This window comes from Lolium rigidum, chromosome 5 (assembly GCF_022539505.1).
Source record: "Lolium rigidum isolate FL_2022 chromosome 5, APGP_CSIRO_Lrig_0.1, whole genome shotgun sequence".
NCBI lineage: Eukaryota > Viridiplantae > Streptophyta > Magnoliopsida > Poales > Poaceae > Lolium > Lolium rigidum.
In genome coordinates, this window is record NC_061512.1 from 223,185,272 (window position 1) to 223,206,273 (window position 21,002).

General features: G+C 40.9%; 1 protein-coding gene across 1 annotated transcript; it reads left to right on the forward strand.

The window, feature by feature from the left end:
* Positions 1–854: 854 nt before the first annotated feature.
* On the forward strand, positions 855–3,046 carry LOC124657141. The gene is made up of 8 exons (XM_047195743.1): positions 855–1,206; positions 1,291–1,410; positions 1,558–1,653; positions 1,739–1,798; positions 2,068–2,187; positions 2,333–2,428; positions 2,518–2,577; positions 2,948–3,046. Exons 1-8 carry the CDS (start codon positions 913–915, stop codon positions 3,044–3,046), a joined length of 945 nt encoding a protein of 314 aa, XP_047051699.1. The 5' UTR covers positions 855–912.
* The last annotated feature ends 17,956 nt before the right edge of the window (positions 3,047–21,002 follow it).

The window sequence follows — 21,002 nt, forward strand, 5'->3', positions numbered from 1 at the left end:
AGCGTGTCACGGTTTATCCATAAAGAGCTGAATTTGGTCGGAAACGTACGCCTATCTAGGCATCTGTGGCTGTCAAATTCGGACGATAAAATGTCGTCGAAATAAAATACCCGCGAGCAACACCGGCAAGAAACAATCGCAACAAAAGCATCCTATCATACGCACCTTTGGTTCCCCGAACCCAGCAATGGCGGCGACTCGACGAGATCTGAACTGGAGGTCCACTCGCCTGACCTAATTCGTCCCCACCACCACCGTGAAATCCGCCGCTACTACGGGAGATCCCAGACTCGAGGCTCCGGCTTCCGCTGCTGCGCTCTTCCTCCGTGAGGATTGCATCCCGTCGATCTATCCTCGGCCAATCTAGTGATGGGTCTCCCATGCTTGAGCCAGAGAAACGCAATCGAAAATCAGACCAAAACCGGCGACGGAATCGATGCCGAATCGGAAATACAGAGGTCGAGATCTCACCTTAGGAGGAGCTGAGTGAATCCATGTTCGCCGCCGTGGACCTGCATCTCCGGCAGCGACGGGATCACGGTGGAGGCGGAGTTTCTCTCGCGTGTGCGCAGGTCGCCCGACCAGATTGGGATTCAAATTTGAACTGATCTTACCTTGGACCGGTATATGACAGTACACGTGTGCGGGATCCATCGTATACCGTACATGGTATCCCCTCCGTATCGAATCTCTCAAACCTCGTATTGGCTCGAAATGCACGGTCAACCTTTGCAGGGAGTGGGCCCGCATCGTGAATCTTAAAGCATCTCGGGTGGCTGCTGATACCAAACACGCCCGAGATCAGCTTTGCATCAGCATTTTCGTGAGCACATGTGGAACCATAAGTACAATATTCATCTCTCAACAGATTGCATTTTGGGTCCAAATTTTGTTCATTGGGATAGGATCATAATGCGACCAAGCAATGGTGACCTATTTGCGTCTGAGTTTTCTCACGAGAACTATGACACTAATTTTAGCAAGACGGTGATGTTGTTAAATTTCAGCCCCCGCAAGCACAACTTGCAATCCCACAACTGTGTGAAGTCACTTGTGCGTTTAGATATATTCAAGAAGGCTGGCATCGTGCACAGGCCAAAACAGTGGGAGGGCTGGGAATTGAAGAAGTGGCAGTTCTGGGAGCAGAATCTCTACAAGATAGAAACAATGTGGTGCAGAGTTCATCAAGAGGAGCATAAGCAAATGGTGTGTTGCTTAAAATCTAATTTACGCCAACGAGCATTCATTATTGTAGAAGATTTGACAAATCTCTTCATTACCATTTAATAGGCATTTGCGCAATCTATGCGCATAGAATTTAATCGTCTACTGCCGCGAATATCGGATGATGCCATGCGACAGTACATAGGCATCAAAATCGATAAAATTTTACCAGCCTTTTCAAATCAGGTAATCCTTATCGATATGAAAGTTATCATACTTCTTTATTTTCGTATTTTAGTTTGGATAGTCAACAATCATTTGAAGAGCGAAGAGTGTGTAATGTAAAGTGCACCCTTATCAATGATGTGACTAATGTCTTGCATGAGACTCCAGCAAGCAAGGCCCCTCCGTCGGCTTAATTGGGTGGAGCACAAGCAAGATATGGACAAATTAATCCATCGTTTGGAAAGATTTATGCATATTACCATGGTATATTGTGCTACTATGCTTTCATTCACTAGCCATATGTTGTTCCTTGAAACATGGAAAGTTAATAAAGTTAACCTGACTACAGGCAATGGCTCAGGCGATGGCTAACATCGGTGATATGATAAGAAATGCTACACATGATCAGGTAAAGGTTTACATTCGGTGTATTTTTGTAGTTTTTATTTATTTTCTAGCTTGCTACTGTTTATTACCCTGTATGTATTCTAGTTTCTTATGCCATAGTGAAATAAGAAAATTATCTTATCTTGAAATGTAAGCATATAGATGGATGACTTTCACTACATTACAAATAGTTTCGGTGACATATTTAATCTATACATATCTGCATACTTAGTTTATTTTTTGGGCATTGTTCTAGAAGATTTGACAAATTTCTCTATTGCCATCTTATAGGAATTTGCACAATCTATGCGCATAAAACTTAATCTTCTACTCCCGGGAGTATCAGATGATATGATGCGACAACACATAGACATGAAAATAAATCAAACATTTCCAGCCTTTTCAAATCAGGTAATACTTGTCGATATGGAAGTTACAATACATTTTCTTTTCACATTTTTAGTTTGAATAGTCACTTACCATTTGAAGAGTGAAGAGTGTGATATTAAATGTACCAGTATCAATGATGTAATATATGTCTTGCATGAAACTCCAGCAAGCAAGGCCCCTCCAGCAGCTTAGTTGGTTGTTGCACAGGCGGGATATGGAAAAATTTATGAATCGTTTGGAAAATTTTGTGCATATTACCATGGTATAGTGCTGCTATGCTTTAGTTCACTATCCAGATCAGTTGTTCCTTGATCGAAACATGCCAAGTTAATAAAGTTAACATGACTATAGGCAATGGCTCAAGTGATTGCTAGCGTCGGTGATATGATAAGAAGTGCTACACAGGATCAGGTAAAGGTTTGTATTGGATGTAATCTTTTTTATTCTTTTATTTTCTGTCCTAACATGCTACTTCTTGTTACATGTATCTATTCTAGTTTCCTCTGCCATAATTAAATAAACAAATCAGCTTATCTTGAAATGTAAAGCATAGTAATTTTATTATCTCCATATGTAAAGATATATCACTTCCACGACATGAAAAATAGTTCCCGTGACATTTATTCTATACGTATCTGCATACTTAGTCTTTTTTGCGAACAATGTTATTTTATTTAATTAGTGACCTAGTTACTGAGTTTACAATGGTCCCTTTTTCTAATGGAAATTATTGCTTTTCACTGACTGGTGATGTACTTGACCCCTACTTACGTGTCAGAAGGGCACTACAATTTCAGAAGCTGGCATTGCTTCACAGAATCACAGTGACGGCGTCGATACAGACCTCAGACTTGGGAGCTTAGCATGGCATTCTCCTTAGCTCGCTCAGCCTGTTGTGCAATTCTTGTGCCACTTTAGTCACGAGTGGTTGCTTTGCTGTTTCCAGTAAACCAGATATGTGCATCAACATGCGAACTAACTATTGCCACTATGAGTATCTACTGAAGCTCTAGAGAAAGTTGCGAAGTGCAAAACCTTGTATATATGGAATATTTTTCTCCACGGTACAAAGCAGGCGTTCCAACAGGTTTCAGATCACTTTGGGGCCTCAGGCGACTGCTCCATACGCGTACAGATACCTGAGAAGGGGACTTAATTTGCCATTGTGAACATTGGCATATGCAGGTAGTTGTTCCTGATTGGTCAGGAGGTTGAGTTTCCCTTTCAGTGTCGCTGCTCTTCTTGAGCCAGCATTCTGTAATTAACTTTTTTCCCTCTTCTATAATGCATAAGCAGAGCACCTACTGTTCCCCGTCAAAAAAGAACATTGGCATATGTTACTGAGGCTGTACCTCCACGGAGTTGCAGGCTGGTTCTTACTTTGTGTTCTCGGACTTGCACATATATGTATAGCTCCTGCCAAGCAGTTTATTTTACCATCTTTGAATGGCATGATATTGGCTGCAGTTATATTGTTATATACATTTGCTGGAACACTTAGTGAATTATTGATGAATTGAGCATAGTTGTGCTAATTGAGCACGGAAGTAGAAGTGACTCCGGTTGTTGTCAAACAAATTTAGTAGAGATATTCAATATTATTATTATCTATCCTACAACTTTAAATAGCAAACAAAGTAACCTAGGAAGAGTTTTGGAACAAAAGAACATTCACTGGGCAACGTGAATTAATTGGTAAACATCCCATTGCAAAAAAAAGTTGAGAGCAACCCACGTATTTCATTAATAGAAAATCAAGTTACATGAACCAACAAATGTGGAAACTGAAAGATAAGCCATGAGAAAATAGATTTTCTAAAAACTTTGCGGATAGAACTCTACAGAATAGAAAAATGCGGAATCATCCCTAGGGTTTCATGCACTCGTCGAAACTAGTGGCCGCTGTCAAACTCCAACGTTGTCTAAGCACACATTCGAGAAGACGCCAAGCTTCCACCATTACCAGATCTGAAAAATTACATCGTCAACGAGGCTTTGTGAGTCTATGAACATGCCCGCTGCAGCAAAAGAGGCACATATCATTGTGGCACTATTCTCTCACTTGAGCTTTATAATTTAGTGGCATGACATATCTGTCAGTGCACCTTTTCTTTCTTTGATGAAAAGAGAAAGATGGTTGAGATACTTCCCTTTTTTGACCTATTATGAAAGCACTGTTGTCTTTTATTTGAATCACCGTGAACAGATAGGTTGATGCAGTGCTTTCACGTGGAGTTCACCAAGGCTGAGATCGTTGAAGCCAGTCCGTCGAAATTGCAGAAGCCATGTACGCTTGTAGCTCGTTGTTGCCACAGAAAGCCCACCATGGCACCCCACGCCACGGTGCTCCCTGCATCCCCTCCATCCCGGTCCGCTGCCCCGACATCCACTCCTCTGCACTCGCAGATGCTTACCCTGCCGTCCACACGGCCCGAGGTACGGAACCACCACCACGCTCCTGGATCCACCACTCCGACATCCCCATGAGGCGGGCATCACACCGTCTGCGACACCACCCACCGCAACGAATGGCATGCACAAGCCAGGATATGCGGTCACCACGCCACCGCACACGATCCGGGGCCGCCGCCCTGGCCTCCACTCCACACAAAGCACACACGCCGCACCCAGCCCCGGATGCGCATGCCCCACGAAGGCCTCCGCCTTAGACCAAAGCCATGGGAACCTCCGCCACGTGCCATCTCAGATCTAGGTATCCCCAGATCCGCCGCCCCACCGTGCCAGGGCCTCACCATACACATCCGCGCCGAGCGAACGAGGGATACGACCGCCATCTATGTCCCGGGCCACCGCTCCCGGATTCCGCACGCCGGCGACCCGACCTCCGCAACCAGCCAAGTTGGATGGGCACTAGCGTGACAAGGAAGCTCTGAATCGCCAATCGCAACCTTTGGCAGGAGGGGCCGCAGCGGCAGAGGCCAACGAGAGTGGTGGCCATAGGCCGGGACTGGCGGTGGTGCATGGTATCGCCCCCGGAGTTTCCCGAGGAGCGACACATCACTATAACCAATTCGGATTTTGCTAACGATTTTACTTCATTAGCGAAGGTCAAAAAACTATCACGGACACGCTGAAGGTTTCGTAAACCGTGGGCAATCTCGCGTCACAGATGGCCCAGCTAACGGTTTGGGAAGGCCGTCACACATCCATGACGATCTGCGCAAGCCCAATGCCCAGCCGACCCGCATCGTCGTGACGGCGGAAATTCGTCATGGGGTTGTTAGTACCCCTGGCGGAGACCATAGTGTCGGATATGTCATGTCAATGATTAAGGTGTAAGTTTTATCGCGTGATGTCATCGGACACGTGGCAAATTGCCATATGCGACAACTTTTTCAGACCTTGGCCAATGGGAGATGGACACGTGACAACTTTGTGCTTGCCTTCCACACCAATAAGCGACCGATAATTATTCCAATTATACAAAGACACGTGTTACCATGTAATGAGCCTACGTGTGCCATGTTTTAGCTCGACACATGTTGACTGTGCATTCGTGCCACGTGGTGGGACTTCATAGGGACATCTGTGCCAATTTAAAGTACAAAAGTTGGTCAATCATAATTTGAGCCGTTTGTATTGTTTTTGGTTTGACCCAATATGAAGAAATTACAACCCATATTGTACTAACCCATGCTTTAGGCTTTTGCTCAGTGATCAATGCATGGCCCGGTATGCCCTATGACAGCCCATGTATTCTAGCACAATCGTAAAGAAAATAAGGCACATATAGTAGGCCCAGTTCTACGGTGTCAATGAAAATCGATTATGGCCCAAATGAGGATGACATGCAGCCCTTTCTTTTGCATTGTTATGGTCTAATGCGGCTCATTTAGGATGTATAGAATATTCTGCAAAAGAGGGTCACTTACCACATTTGGCCCAATTAATTATTACAACATGTTTACATTGTCTCTCGCGGCTCACCTGCGCAGAACAAATTGGCTCATAAATATTTGTGCCCATTAGTGGCTTGCACCAACTAGCATAGCCCTATAGTATTAAAATACAGGTGCCTACATATTACAGGTAACATTCAAACTCACTACGATGGATCTGATATACTGTAACAAGCTCAAAACGTCATGCAATAGCAATAAACGTCACAGAAGACCCCTCCGTGACATAGATTGAGCGTCACGAGCATCATCACGGAATCCCCATCACAGAAAACGTCACGGAATATGGATGATGTCATGTGTGATGTCAGCACCTAGGAGAACATCACACAACTACACTAGTAGAAAAAAGGCTTCCATACCACCCCATTAGTCTCCAAAATGTTTGAACCGAGACTAATGGGGTCTTTAGTCGCGGTTCAGCAGGCGAACCGCGACCGAAGGTCTGGGCCCAGCGGCCTCGATCAACAACTGGTGTACGGCTGGACCTTTAGTCCCGGTTGGCCTGGCCAACCGGGACTAAAGGCCTACCCCTATAAATAAACTGCAACACACTTCACTTAGCAACTTGGTGTTCCACTTCTATTCACAAAGGGTGGTGGCCGGGTTTGGCTTTGATCCTCTTATGCACACAAGGTGTTCGATAAAATGCCCGAGAGCATGAAACAAACATGATATGAAGTGTCCGAGCCATACTTAAGCTTTCTCATTTATTTTTCCTCCTCGATCGCGGTTAGCAAATTGAATCTTTCATGTGTCATTGATAAAATATGCATGTGTGTAGTTCATACATAGTTTAATTTCTATTATTTCTAGCTAGTTAATTAGTTTAACAAATGCATGATGGTTAATTATATACTTTATATAATAATAATGTAGATGAATCAGCAATGGATGTACGGTGACCGACTCTGTGACGAGTTCATTACGGGTTTGAATGATTTCCTCGCAGTGGCTAATGCGAACAAGCAAGGAGGTTTTGTTATATGTCCATATGTTGGCTGTAAGAATCAGAAGGGTTACTCTTCCTCAAGAACCGTTCACGTGCACCTTCTTCGGCACGGTTTCATGCCAAGCTATAACTGTTGGACCAAGAATGGAGAAAGAGGGGTTAGAATGGAAGAAGATGAAGAAGGGGATGATATCGATGACAACTATCCTGATCATTTCGGTGATACTTTCATGGAGGATGCTGAAGGAGGGGAAGCAGAAGGAGAAGGTGAAGGGGAAGGTGAAGAAGAGGCACGTGATGAGCCTGCTGATGATCTTGGTCGGACCATTGCTGATGCACGGAGACGCTGCGAAACTGAAAAGGAGAGGAAAAATTTGGATTGCATGTTAGAGGATCACAAAAAGTCGTTGTACCCAGGATGCGATAATGGTCTGAAAAAGCTGGGCTGCACACTGGATTTGCTGAAATGGAAAGCACAGAAGGTCTATCTGACTCGGGATTTGAAAAGTTGCTGAAAATGTTGAAGAATATGTTTCCAAAGAATAACGAGTTGCCCGCCAGTACGTACGAAGCAAAGAAGGTTGTCTGCCCTCTATGTTTAGAGGTTGAGAAGATACATGCATGCATTAACGACTGCATCGTCTACCGCGGTGAATACGATAATTTGACACTGCATTGCGTTATAAGATCAGAGGAGATGACCCTGGTGACGATGCTGAGGGCGAGAAACCCAGGAAGAGGGTTCCCGCCAAGGTGATGTGGTATGCTCCTATAATACCACGGTTGAAACGTCTGTTCAGGAACAAAGAGCATTCCAAGTTGTTACGATGGCACAAGGAGGACCGTAAGTCGGACGGGGAGTTGAGACACCCCGCTGATGAAACGCAATGAAGAAAGATCGATAGAGAGTTCAAAGATATTGCAGCTGACACAAGGAACATAAGATTTGGTCTAAGTACAGATGGCATGAATCCTTTTGGCGAGCAGAGCTCCAGCCATAGCACCTGGCCCGTGACTCTATGCATCTACAACCTTCCTCCTTGGTTGTGCATGAAGTGGAAGTTCATTATGATGCCAGTGCTCATCCAAGGTCCGAAGCAACCCGGCAACGACATCGATGTGTACCTAAGACCATTAGTTGATGAACTTTTACAGTTGTGGGGCATACCTGGTGTACGTGTGTGGGATGAACACAAAGAAGAGGAATTTGACCTATGAGTGTTGCTTTTCGTAACCATCAATGATTGGCCTGCTCTTAGTAACCTTTCGGGACAGACAAATTAGGGATACAATGCATGCACGCACTGCTTACATGAGACTGAAAGTATATATTTGGGTAATTGTAAGAAGAATGTGTACCTGGGGCATCGTCGATTTCTTCCCCGATATCATAACTTAAGAAAGAAAGGCAAGCATTTCAACGGCAAGGCAGATCATCGGCCGAAGCCTACGGAACGTACTTGTGCTAATGTATTTGATATGGTCAAGGATTTGAAAGTCATCTTTGGAAAGGGTCCTGGCGGACAATCAGTTCCGCTGGGAGTTGACGGGCACGCACCAATGTGGAAGAAGAAATCTATATTTTGGGAGCTAGAATATTGGAAAGTCCAAGATGTTCGCTCTGAATCGACGTGATGCATGTTACGAAGAATATTTGCGTGAACCTGCTAAGCTTCTTGGGTGTGTATGGGAAGACAAATGATACAAAGGAAGCACGACAGGACCAGCAACGTTTGAAAGAACCAGAAGACCGGCATCCGGAAAGGTTTCAAGGTCGTGCGAGCTACGCTCTTACCAAAGAAGAGAAGGTCATCTTTTTTGAATGCCTGAGCAGTATGAAGGTCCTCTCTGACTTCTCGTCGAATATAAAGGGAATAATAAATATGGTGGACAAAAAGTTCCAAAACATGAAGTCTCACAACAGCCACGTGATTATGACGCAATTGCTTCCGATTGCTTTGTGGGCGCTCCTACCAGAAAATGTTCGTGTAGCCATTGTGAAGCTATGTGCATTCCTCAATGCAATCTTTCAGAAGGTAATCAATCCAGAAGATCTACTACGGTTACATAACGATGTGGTCCAATGTCTTGTCAATTTCGAGTTGGTGTTCCCACCATCATTCTTCAATATTATGACGCACCTCCTTGTACACCTATCGAAGAGATTTCCATTCTCGGCCCTGTATTTCTACACAATATGTTCCCCTTTGAGAGGTTCATGGGAGTATTAAATAAATATGTCCGTAACCGTGCTAGGCCAGAAGGAAGCATTGCCAAGGGCTATGGAAATGAGGAGGTAATTGAGTTTTGTGTTGACTATGTTCCTAACCTTAAGCCGATTGGTCTTCCTCAATCGCGGCATGAGGGGAGACTAAGTGGAAAAGGCACGATCGGAAGGAAATCAACGATATGTATGGACGGCCATTCTATGACTGAAGCACACCACACAGTTCTACAAAATTCCAGCTTGGTGGCTCCCGTACTACGAGGAACACAAGACTCTGGATTTCAAAAGATAGGTATGAGAAACTGAAAGATGTTTGGCCTAAATTTGTGAAGTGATAACCCACAAGTATAGGGGATCGCAACAGTCTTCGAGGGAAGTAAAACCCAAATTTATTGATTCGACACAAGGGGAGGTAAAGAATACTTATAAGCCTTAACAACTGAGTCGTCAATTCAGCTGCACTCGGAAAAGCACTAGTAACAGGGGTGATGTGAAAGTAGCAGTGATATGAGAGCAAGTAGTAACAAGTAATACAGACAGCAAGATAGCGTAATATGAGAGCAATGGCACCGTAAAATAGTTGATACTACTTCCAATGACATGTAGAACGAGTATATGATGATGAAAGATGGACCGGGGTTCCCAGCTATCTACACTAGTGGTAACTCTCCAATAACAAGTGTTGGGTGAACAAATTACAGCTTGGGCAATTGATAGGATTGAAATAGCATTAAGACAGAACATCAAGATCATTAATCATGTAGGCATGTTTTCCATATATAGTCATACGTGCTCGCAATGAGAAACTTGTACAACATCTTTTGTCCTACCAGCCGGTGGCAGCCGGGCCTCTAGGAAATCTACTGGAAATTAAGGCACTCCTTTTAATAGAGCACCGGAGCAAAGCATTAACACTCCGTGAAAACATGTGATCCTCATATCTAAGCCTTTCCCTCCAGTTGTCCCAATTTATGTCACTTTGGGGCCTTTGGTTCCGGACATAAACATGTGCATACAACTTGTAGATACAATCTAAGCAATAAGTATAGAGCTTAAATCTAAGATCATGCCACTCGGGCCCTAGTGACAAGCATTAAACACAACAAGATTGCAGACAACAATAACTTCATAAACTTTGTAGATAGACAATCATAATGTAACAATCCATCGGATCCCGACAAACACAACACCGATTACATCGATGAATCTCAATCATGTAAGGCAGCTCATGAGATCATTGTATTGAAGTACATGGGGGAGAGAGTACCAACTAGCTACAGCTAGAACCCGTAGTCCATGGGGGAACTACTCACGGAGCATGATGGAGGCGGTGGCGTTGATGGAGATGGCTTCCGGGGGCACTTCCCCGTCCCGGCAGGGTGCCGGAACAGAGACTTCTGTCCCCCGAAACGGAGTTTCGCGATGGTGGCGGCGCCCCTGGAGTCTTTCTGGAGTTTCGTCAATTGGTATCGCATTTTTAGGCCGGGACAGCTTAAATAGGCGAAGAGGCGGAGTCGGAGGGGCCACGGGGGCTCCTCACACCAGGCCAGCGCGGCCAGGGTGGAGCCCGCGCGGCCCACACGTGTGGGGCCCCCAGGGCACCCCTCTGGTCCCCTCTCGACTTTCTGGAAGGTTCCGGGAAAAATAAGATGTTGGGTCTTCGTTTCGTCGAATTCCGAGAATATTGCCCGAACAACCTTTCTGGAACCAAAAACAACAGAAAACAGGAACTGGCACTTCGGCATCTCATTAATAGGTTAGTTCCGGAAAATGCATAAAAACATTATAAAGTGCAAGCAAAACATGTAAGTATTGTCATAAAACAAGCATGGAACATCAGAAATTATAGGTACGTTGGAGACGTATCGCATCCCCAAGCTTAGTTCCTACTCGCCCTCGAGTAGGTAAACGATAAAAAGAGTAATTTCTGTAGTGACATGCTACTTACATAACCTTGATCATACTATTATAAAGCATATGAGATGAATGCAGTGACTCAAGACAATGATCTATAGTTGCTAACAAATAGATGACATATAGCAAAACTTTTCATGAATAGTACTTTCAAGACAAGCATCAAAAAGTCTGACATAAGAGTTAACTCATAAAGCAATAAATTCAAAGTAAAGGCATTGAAGCAACACAGAGGAAGATTTAAGTTTCAGCAATTGCTTTCAACTTTCAACATGTATATCTCATGGATAATGGTCAACACAAAGTAATATGATGAATGCAAATAAGCAAGTATGTAAGAATCAATGCACAGTTGACACAAGTGTTTGCTTCTAAGATGGAAGGGAGTAGGTAAACTGACTCAACATCAAGTAAAAGAAAGGCCCTTCGCAGAGGGAAGCAGGGATTAAATCATGTGCTTGAGCTTTTTAAATTTTGAAATCATATAGAGAGTATAAAAGTAAAGTTTTGAGAGGTGTTTGTTGTTGTCAACGAATGGTAGTGGGAACTCTAACTACCTCATCAACCAGACTTTCAAGAGCGGCTCCCATGAAGGACGTTATCTCTACCAGCAAGGTAGATCATCCCTCTTCTCTTTTGTTTACACATGTATTTTAGTTTCATTATTTATGGATGACACTCCTCCCAACCTTTTGCTTTCACAAGCCATGGCTAACCGAATCCTCCGGTGCCTTCCAACATTCACATACAATGAAGGAGTGTCTATTTGCAAAATTAAGTTTCTTACTGATAGATAAGGGCAAAACACGTGAAGAGAATTATTAATGCAAGTGAATTAATCGGGGCTGGGAACCCCATTGCCAGCTCTTTTTGCAAAATTATTGGATAAGCGGATGTGCCACTAGTCCATTATGAAAGCTGCCCAACAAGATTGAAAGATAAAACACCACATACTTCCTCATGAGCTATAAAACATTGACACAAATAGGAGATAATAAAATTTTGAATTGTTTAAAGGTAGCACATGAAGTATTTGCTTACAATGGCAGAAAATACCACATAGTAGGTAGGTATGGTGGACACACATGGCATAGGTTTTGGCTCAAGGTTTTGGATGCACGAGAAGCATTCCCTCTCAGTACAAGGCTTTGGCTAGCAAGGTTGTTTGAAGCAAACACAAGTATGAACCAGTACAGCAAAACTTACATAAGAACATATTGCAAGCATTATAAAACTCTACACTGTCTTCCTTGTTGCTCAAACACTTCTACTAGAAAATATCTAGACCTTAGAGAGACCAATCATGCAAACCAGTTTCAACAAGCTCTACGGTATTTCTCCACTAATAGGTTTAAACTACATGATGCAAGAGAAACATGATCTACTTGAGAGCTCAAAACAATTGCCAAGTATCAAATCATCCAAGACAATATGAGGCATTTTCTTTTTCCAACCAAATAGCAATAAATGCAATAGCTTCCAACTTTTATCATTGAACATTAAAAGTAAAACAAAGAACACAAGTGTTCATATGAAAAAGCGGAGCGTGTATCTCTTCCACACAAGGATTGCTAGGATCCAATCTTATTCAAACATAAACAAAAAAGAAAAACACACAGCACTCCAAGTGAAGAACATAAGATGTGACCGAATAAAAATATAGTTTCAATAGAAGAACCTGATAAGTTGATGAAGAAGGGGATGCCTTGGGCATCCCCAAGGTTAGATGCTTGAGTATTCTTGAAATATGCAGGGATGAACCAAGGGGGAATCCCCAAGCTTAGACTTTTCACTCTTCTTGATCATATATCATCCTCCTCTCTTGACCCTTGAAAACTTCCTTCACACCAAACTTCTCATAAACTTCATTAGAGGGGTTAGTACTCAAAAAAACTTTAATCCACCTTGGCCCTGTAGTGACACATTGCAAGAACTCAATAAAACATTAGCTACAGCTCTCCACGTCTAGAAAGCCTCACTTAAAGTCCACAAGAGACAATGCAAAAACAGAGATAGAATCTGTCAAAACAGAACAGCCAGTAAACACGAATTTTTAAGAGGTACTTCCGTTGCTCAAATCAGAAAACTCAAAACTAATGAAAGTTGCGTACATATCTGAGGATCACTCACGTAAATTGGCAGATTTTTCTGAGTTATCTACAGAGAATCATACCCAGATTCGTGACAGCGAGAAATCTGTTTCTGCGCGGAAATCCAAATCTAGCATCAACTTCTATTAGAGACTTTACTTGGCACAACATTGCAATAAAATAAAGATAAGGAGAGGTTGCTACAGTAGTAACAACTTCCAAAACACAACAAAACAGTAGCAAAATAAATACATGGGTTATCTCCCAAGAAGTGCTTTCTTTATAGCCATTAAGATGGGCTCAGCAGTTTTAATGATGCACTCGCAAGAAATAACAGTTGAAGCAAAGAGAGCATCAAAAAGCAAATTCAAAACACATTTAAGTCTAACCAACTTCCTATGCATAGGAATCTTGTACACAAATAAATTCATGAAGAACAAAGTGACAAGCATAAGAAGATAAAACAAGAGTAACTTCAAAATTTTAAGCATATAGCACTACAAGAGATGTGATATTTGTTGACGAAAAGCCTGGTGACGAAGTTGCATACCGTCATGGATATGTCTTAATAGGTGACGAATTCATCTGGCGTCAAGCACTTAAGTTAATGCTTGACGGTTTGCTTTTTCGTCAACGAAAAATCGTCACCCATTACCAAACCCGGAAGGGCTGCCATCGCCTCTGTTAATAGGTGACGAAATGAAGATCGTGGTGTATGTAAACCATCATTGAATATAATACGGATCCACATGTCAGGTTATAAATAATTTATTATAATTTTATTTAATTATTTCTTGTGGGACCCACTAGTCCAGAAAATATTAAATTTTATAAGTTTTCAATATCATGCGTGACCCACCTGACGAGAACAGAATTAATTCAATAAAAATCGTGGTTACAAAGAATCGAACCCATGTGTTTGGATTGAATGACGTGGACTGTTACCGCTGAGATGTTTCTGAACTGATTATTTATTTCCGTAACTAGGCTCAATAAAAATATTAGAAACCCACAATTACATGTAGGACCAGCCTGCCATATAGATAGCATTCATTTTGCATATTAAAAATCAAGTGCAGCAAGGAGGAATCGAACACAAGACCTCCACCAAGTAAGGGTGTTAAGAAACCGAGTGCACCAATTGACACAATTTGATTTAGTTGGATACGGAATAATTTTCTAGTTTGTATGCAGCGAGGCAATTACTAGAAAATGGAATAAAAGTTAGAGAATTGGGGACTCGAACCCAAGATTTATTTCCGTATTAGGCTCAATAAAAATATTTCCCACTTGATCTCAGTTATTATAAACCCACAATTACATGTAGGACCAGCCTGCCAAATATATAGCGTTTACTCGAACCCAGGACCTCGGCAAAGAAAGCATTACAGTTAACCGCTAGACCACTGCACACTTCATGATTCAATGAAAAGCGGGACATATAAGTAATATCTATGCAGCATGGCAATAAATAAAAAACAATAGATAAATCCCATTCTTTTGGCATAGTTTACGATAAAGTTCCCATATTTGACACATAGGTGTATCTTGACATGAGAAACAATGTTGCCAAAGTGAATTTTTATATTATTTATAGAAAATTCATTTTTTGCATTTTCTAAGTGCCAAAAATGACTTTTTTGTGAAGCAAGTACGAAAAACATGGCGCAAAATGGCACCGAGTACAATTTTCACGGAAATTAGTCCATATTTGAAGGATCATCCCGAATTATTAGGATTTTTCTCTCTTTCTACCTAATTTCTCTTATTTAAATGACTTTATGTCAATTTTTCAAAATTAATTCAAATTTGAACTACAAGCGTGTGATGGTTTCTCTTAATTTTTTGAAAAAATAATTTTAAGATACGCAAGTAGTGATTATATCACAGAACCATTGATAGTTTTGTAAAAATCGACCCTTTTCAATGAATAGTTATCCTAACCATTTTGACCATGCTTTCAAAAAAAAAAGTGAAAACAAACTCAAAAAAATAAATCCTTTGGCATGGGTCCCTTTATGTGTAGTAGAAGCTAGGATAAATGATAAACATCAGTTTTGACAAACCTTTCAAAAATATTATTCACAAGAAGGAATATCATGTATAAACATCTATAGGTTTTAATCCAAATGACCAAGGTATGGCCATTCTTGTGGCATAGTTTGTGATAAAGTGCCCATATTTGGCACATAGGTGTATCTTGACATGAGAAACAATGTTGCCAAAGTGAATTTTCATATTATTTATAGAAATTTCATTTTTTTTCATTTTCTAAGTGCCAAAAATGACTCTTTTGTGAAGCAAGTACAAAAAATGGTGCAAAATGGCACCAGTACAATTTTCAAGCAAAGTAGTCCATATTTTAAGGATCGTTCCTAGAATTTTTCTCTCTTTCTATCTAATTTCGCCTATATAAATGACTTTATGTCGATTTTATGAAAGTAATTCAAATTTGAACTACAAGTGTGTGATGGTTTGCTTTAATTTTTTTCCAAAAATCACTTTAAGGTACATAAGTATTGATTATATCACATAACCATTGATAGTTTTGAAAAAATCGTCCCTTTTCAATGAATAGCCATCGTAACCATTTTGACCATGTTTAAAAAAATCAAATAAAGTGAAAACTAACTCAAAAAAGAAATCCCTTGGCATGTGATCCTTTTATGTGTACTAGTTGCTAGTATAAATGATAAACTTAAATTTTGACAATGTTTCAAAAATATCATTCACAAAAATGACTATCACCTATCATCTATAGGTTTCAAACCAAATGATTAACGTATGGTCATTCCCGTGTCATAGTTTGTAATAAAGTGCTCATATTTGACACATATGTGTGTCTTGGCATGGAAAACAATTTTGCCAAACTGAATTTTCAAATTATTTGTTAAATCCTTGATCCAGCGTCATTGTGTCGGGCCAATCAGAACGCAATGATTTGCCTCCCACGGATTGCCCCCCAAATACGCCATCTGAACGTCCGCCTAACAGTACTGCGTCCCATCCGTCCGTACACATAGACGCAGCGCCGCACCTAAACCCTAAAGCCAACCGCACCCACGATCCTTCTGCGCCGCCGTCCACGCTCCACCCACCTCCCTCCTCCTCTCTCTCCTTGCGCGATGCAGACCACGCCGCCACGATCCAGATTTCTTATTTTTATACTTAAGGATATTGCTGAAATGGGTATACACTTCAGCAGAAAATAGTTTTAATTTTTTTCAACATGAAAACTATTTTTATTATAATATAAAATAGGACCCACACGGTATTACCCGCAGAGGCAGAAATAGGCAAAAGTCCAATACAAAAGCGTGTTTTCCCTCTAAAATTTAAGCCAGTTTTCTAACGAAATTGTAAAGCGCGCACGGAAATATTATTTACTGCTAATTAATTTCGTAGTTGTAGTGTATTCACATCAAAACGCGGGCCGAAAAAACAGCAGCGCCCACATATTTTGGGTGAAAATTTCGCGCGAAGTGAAAAACGGCCCGCTCAACCGGCCCTTAATATATGTCTGCTCGTCCTCATCCCTAAGATTCAGATCTAAAATCCACCAAAATTCCCCCACACTCGAGATGCTCTCCATGGAGGCCGCAAGCCCTCGCTTGCCCGATGCCGCCGTCCACCGCCTCAACCTCCTTCCCCTTGGTGGTTCACTTCGATGTCGATCAGCTTGCTTACCAGGCCGTCGCCTCGGTCGATCTCGCCGGCGTGTGGTGTTGGCGGCGGCCCATCGGTGTTCGCCGCACCGCCTCCTTGACAAACAACTACAGGTAACCCTCGCGTTCACCTCTTTCGCCATTCCAAGCCACAATTTCTTTGCCTCTTTTTGTCGACAAGCTCAAGCCCGTCTACCTCCCTCTAAGTGTGTCGCTGGATTCCACCCCTTTCCGATGTTATCCCCGTCCCTGACAACCTCAAGCCTATCCCCTTCCGCTCAAGGCCATACAGCACGACAAATGGTGAGTTTCTGAATCAAATCATGCACTAATTCTTTCCCTACTTGAAATGAATCACGCTCACGTGTTGGCAAACTTCCAGTCTTTCGTCTGCTATTTTTCATTGGAATGTTTACTGCTCAGGTGACCATTGATCTATATACGATGTTGTATGTGTGCTATGATTCCAACTTGCGAACAAAACAAATGGGACACGATTTGGCTGGGGAACATAGATAGCAAAACTGGCTTAGAAATGTGCGACAACGTCTGTTTGAGGGACCCTAACTTCAGTATGTGTATGTCTATAGATTAGATTTGATGCTAGCCATAGAATCGAAAAATAAAATTGATTGTGTATATTTGTGCGTCATGTTGCTTAGGCTGCAACTTCCAGATTTTTGCTGGTCTTTAATGGTTGTAGCGCTTAGACTGTAACTTTCAGTTTTCAGTATTGTATCTCCATTTACAAAAGGCTATTGTGTTAATTTTCAGATGGAGAGTGAAAACACATCTTCGACCTCATCTTTTGAAGACTGAAAACTGGCATCCAATCTCAAAGATTCATGTTCCTTGCAGCCTATGTATTATATGCACTCTTTATTTTATCTTTTGTACACGAATAGTTGGCTTGTGTGATGCAACTTATTGATTGTGTAATTGATTTCAATGAATGGCACAGCAAAAATTATACATGTTTCACTGTTCTATTCCTCTAAATAATGGGATCTTTTATTATTTTGCATATTAGGTACAAAATGGCCAAAACAGGAAGAGATAGTACCAACAAACATCCGCTGGTTAGCGAAGATTGCAAAATGTAAGTACTATTAGCTGTTACCCTTAATCATGTACTGTTGTTATGACTCTCCAGACATGCTGAAATGCAGTAGCACGTACAGGTTTGTGCAACTCATGTTGGATGAGTTAGTCTTAAGATGAGATATATGTGGAACTCATGTTACACGTATTTTTTTTCAGGTTTACTATTGCGAAACCCCAAAACTACATGGTTGTGCTTATTTGTAAGTGAGGTTACCAACGAGACATCTATTTCTTTTGTTTTTTCATTTTTGTATCAATCCATCTTTGTTGTGCTGTGATTTTATGAAAAAAGCAAAAAGAACTGATCCTCTGCATATGTTGATCGGGTCCTTCTGAATCCAATTGTCATAGCTCGACAACAGTTTGAAAGGCAGACTTGGAAACACTCACACTTCCCTTTCCTTTGTCTATGCTTGGTCCGTCATGGAAGTAAAAGTAAGTGGCACCGACCCACTTGTGTTTTGTAGCCCCTTTAATTACAGTACACTTCTATTTCCTCCGGTCTAATACAATTGTGTGACAGTCTAATGACGATAATTTTTTAGTTGCAGAATAGCCCATCATGATTGGGGTGAGTTTATAAGATTTCGCCGGATTGGCTGCACATTGGAGAAGACTATGGGTATTCGTTTCAAAATCTCACCAGGTACTAAATTGCAGTATCTCCGCCACATATGTTCAGTTTATTCTTGTCAACATAGCAAATGCCAGCAAGACTCATTATTTTCTTTCTTTCGGAAATAAAAGAAGAGATATAATCTGTTTATTCTTGTGCATTATCTAATCTGGTAATGAATACGTGTGCAGGTACTAGCTGAATGTAAGGTTGCTGTCAAGAGGAATTTGTTGAGAGGATCATGGCTGCATGCAAGCAAGCTGATATTTTGTTGTTAGATGCTTAGATGCTTGAAATACTAGTATGATGTCAAGCGTTCATAAGTTTTGGGGACCTGATGTAGTCTCAGGCTGTAACTCTATGTGTTTGTAAAATTTTTTTGTGAATATCTGTCGGTTATATGTTGCATATTTGACTTCATATATTTCTAGATTTTCATTGCGTCAAAACATCTAGTTGGTTGAAAACAAATCCAAAAATACCAAAATAACGTCATGAATAAAATGCAATAAAATGCAATCTCGCACCGTGTGGGTCTCCAACATGACATAATGCCATGTCACTACCATTTGGACCCACATGCCGAGCATCCACTTAAGTGATGTCGGACCCACGTTGTCGGCAGCCACATCAGCATGATGGGACCCACATGTAAGGCCATGTCAGATTTTTTGGACCAATCAGATTCTTCCTAGCATTTTGATATTGACGAAATTCCCAATTTTTAGTGACAAATCTGTCTGTCAACGATTAACACTAAACGTTGACGGATTTCTAAGTCGTCACAATCAAACGTTTGACGTTGACGAAAATGAGCATACCGTCCCCCCGATATTTTATGACGGAGCTTCTGTGACGAACCCCTTGACGATCAAAATTCGTCACCCCAATGTAATCGTTGACGAATTTTGGCTTATACATGACGAAAGTGATTTGTCAAAAAATATATTTTCCTTTGTAGTGTAGAGAGGTGTTTTAGTGACATGCAAATTTCTACACCCATATTTTCCTCTCTCATAATAATTTTCAGTAGCTTCATGAACAAACTCAACAACATAACTATCACATACAGCATGCTTTTCATGATCCATAAACACATAATTTTTATCAAGCTCAGAAATAATAGGATTAAAACTTTCAAACCCACTTTTATCAATAATGTAACAAGATGATTGATCAATCTCAAAAGATATGGGACTCATAGATAAAGTCAAGAACTCTCCAATCCCATTTTCATTAGTAGTACAATTAATATTATCAAGTAACATAGGACCATCATCTAGAGATTTATCATAAACATTTGCCAAGCAAAACTCTTTTGTACCATGCATATCGACATCAGGCACAAACAAAGCATTATCATAAAATTTATCAAAATAGCATGGATTATCATAGATAACAGCAGCATAATTATTCTCACAAGTTTTACTCATAGGTACTATTTCAAGAGAATCCACAGGAACATAACATTCAACCTCTTTCGGTAAGCATGGAGGACAATCAAATAGTGTAAGAGATAAAGAGTTACTCTCATTAGAAGGTTGGCATGGGTAGCTAATCCATTCTTCCTCCTTTTGTTCATCACTCTCCTCTTCTTTTTCATCCAATGAGCTTTCAGGTTCATCAATTTCCTCCTCTTTTTCATCCAATGAGCTTTCAGGTTCATCAATTTCTTCTTCCACTGGTTCCTGCAATTTGTGAGTGCATTCTTGTGCATTAATGAGTCTCTATTTATAATCAATGATATAAGGATTATCACTGTAGCTTTCTATGCAAAAATTAAGGATAGAAGAGACATAATCTTTAAGGTCCTTACAAACAACACAAGTTTCATAATTTTTAGCAATGAAGGATTATATTTCAGAAGCTCCCATAAACAAAACAAATTGTTCTACTTCTTCGAACCCAAAATGAATATAGCTATTCCAATTATAGTTCTTAATTAAAACTTCCTCACTAAAGCCACATTGAAATTTAAGATGTTTAGTATCATGTTTAGAGCAACATTTTATATCATGGCGTTTAAGCAAGATTTTAGCAATTGTATTCAATTTTTCTATCACAGCACTCATAACTTTACCCATTCTTGATTCTCTATAGTTATTATATATTTCAATAAGCTCCAAATAGGTTGTAGGTTCTCCCATAGCAACAGTTTTTAATTTTTCGATTTTTCAAATTTTTATGGATTTTCAGGTATATGAGGAAAATAAAACAAGACAAAAAGAAACTAGACAAAAATAAACTAAGCAAAATAGTACTAGGCAGAAATAAACTAAGCACAAGTAAACTAGACAAAAGTAAACTAAGCAAAACAAAATAAAATAAAATAAAATATTGAGAGAGGT

Coding starts and splice junctions, on each gene's coding strand:
- LOC124657141 (XM_047195743.1), top strand. CDS start 913: ATGCGACCAAGCAATGGTGACCTATTTGCGTCTGAGTTTTCTCACGAG. Junction 2,429..2,517: donor ATTTTGTGCATATTACCATG/GTATAGTGCTGC, acceptor ACATGACTATAG/GCAATGGCTCAAGTGATTGC. Junction 2,578..2,947: donor GAAGTGCTACACAGGATCAG/GTAAAGGTTTGT, acceptor ACGTGTCAGAAG/GGCACTACAATTTCAGAAGC.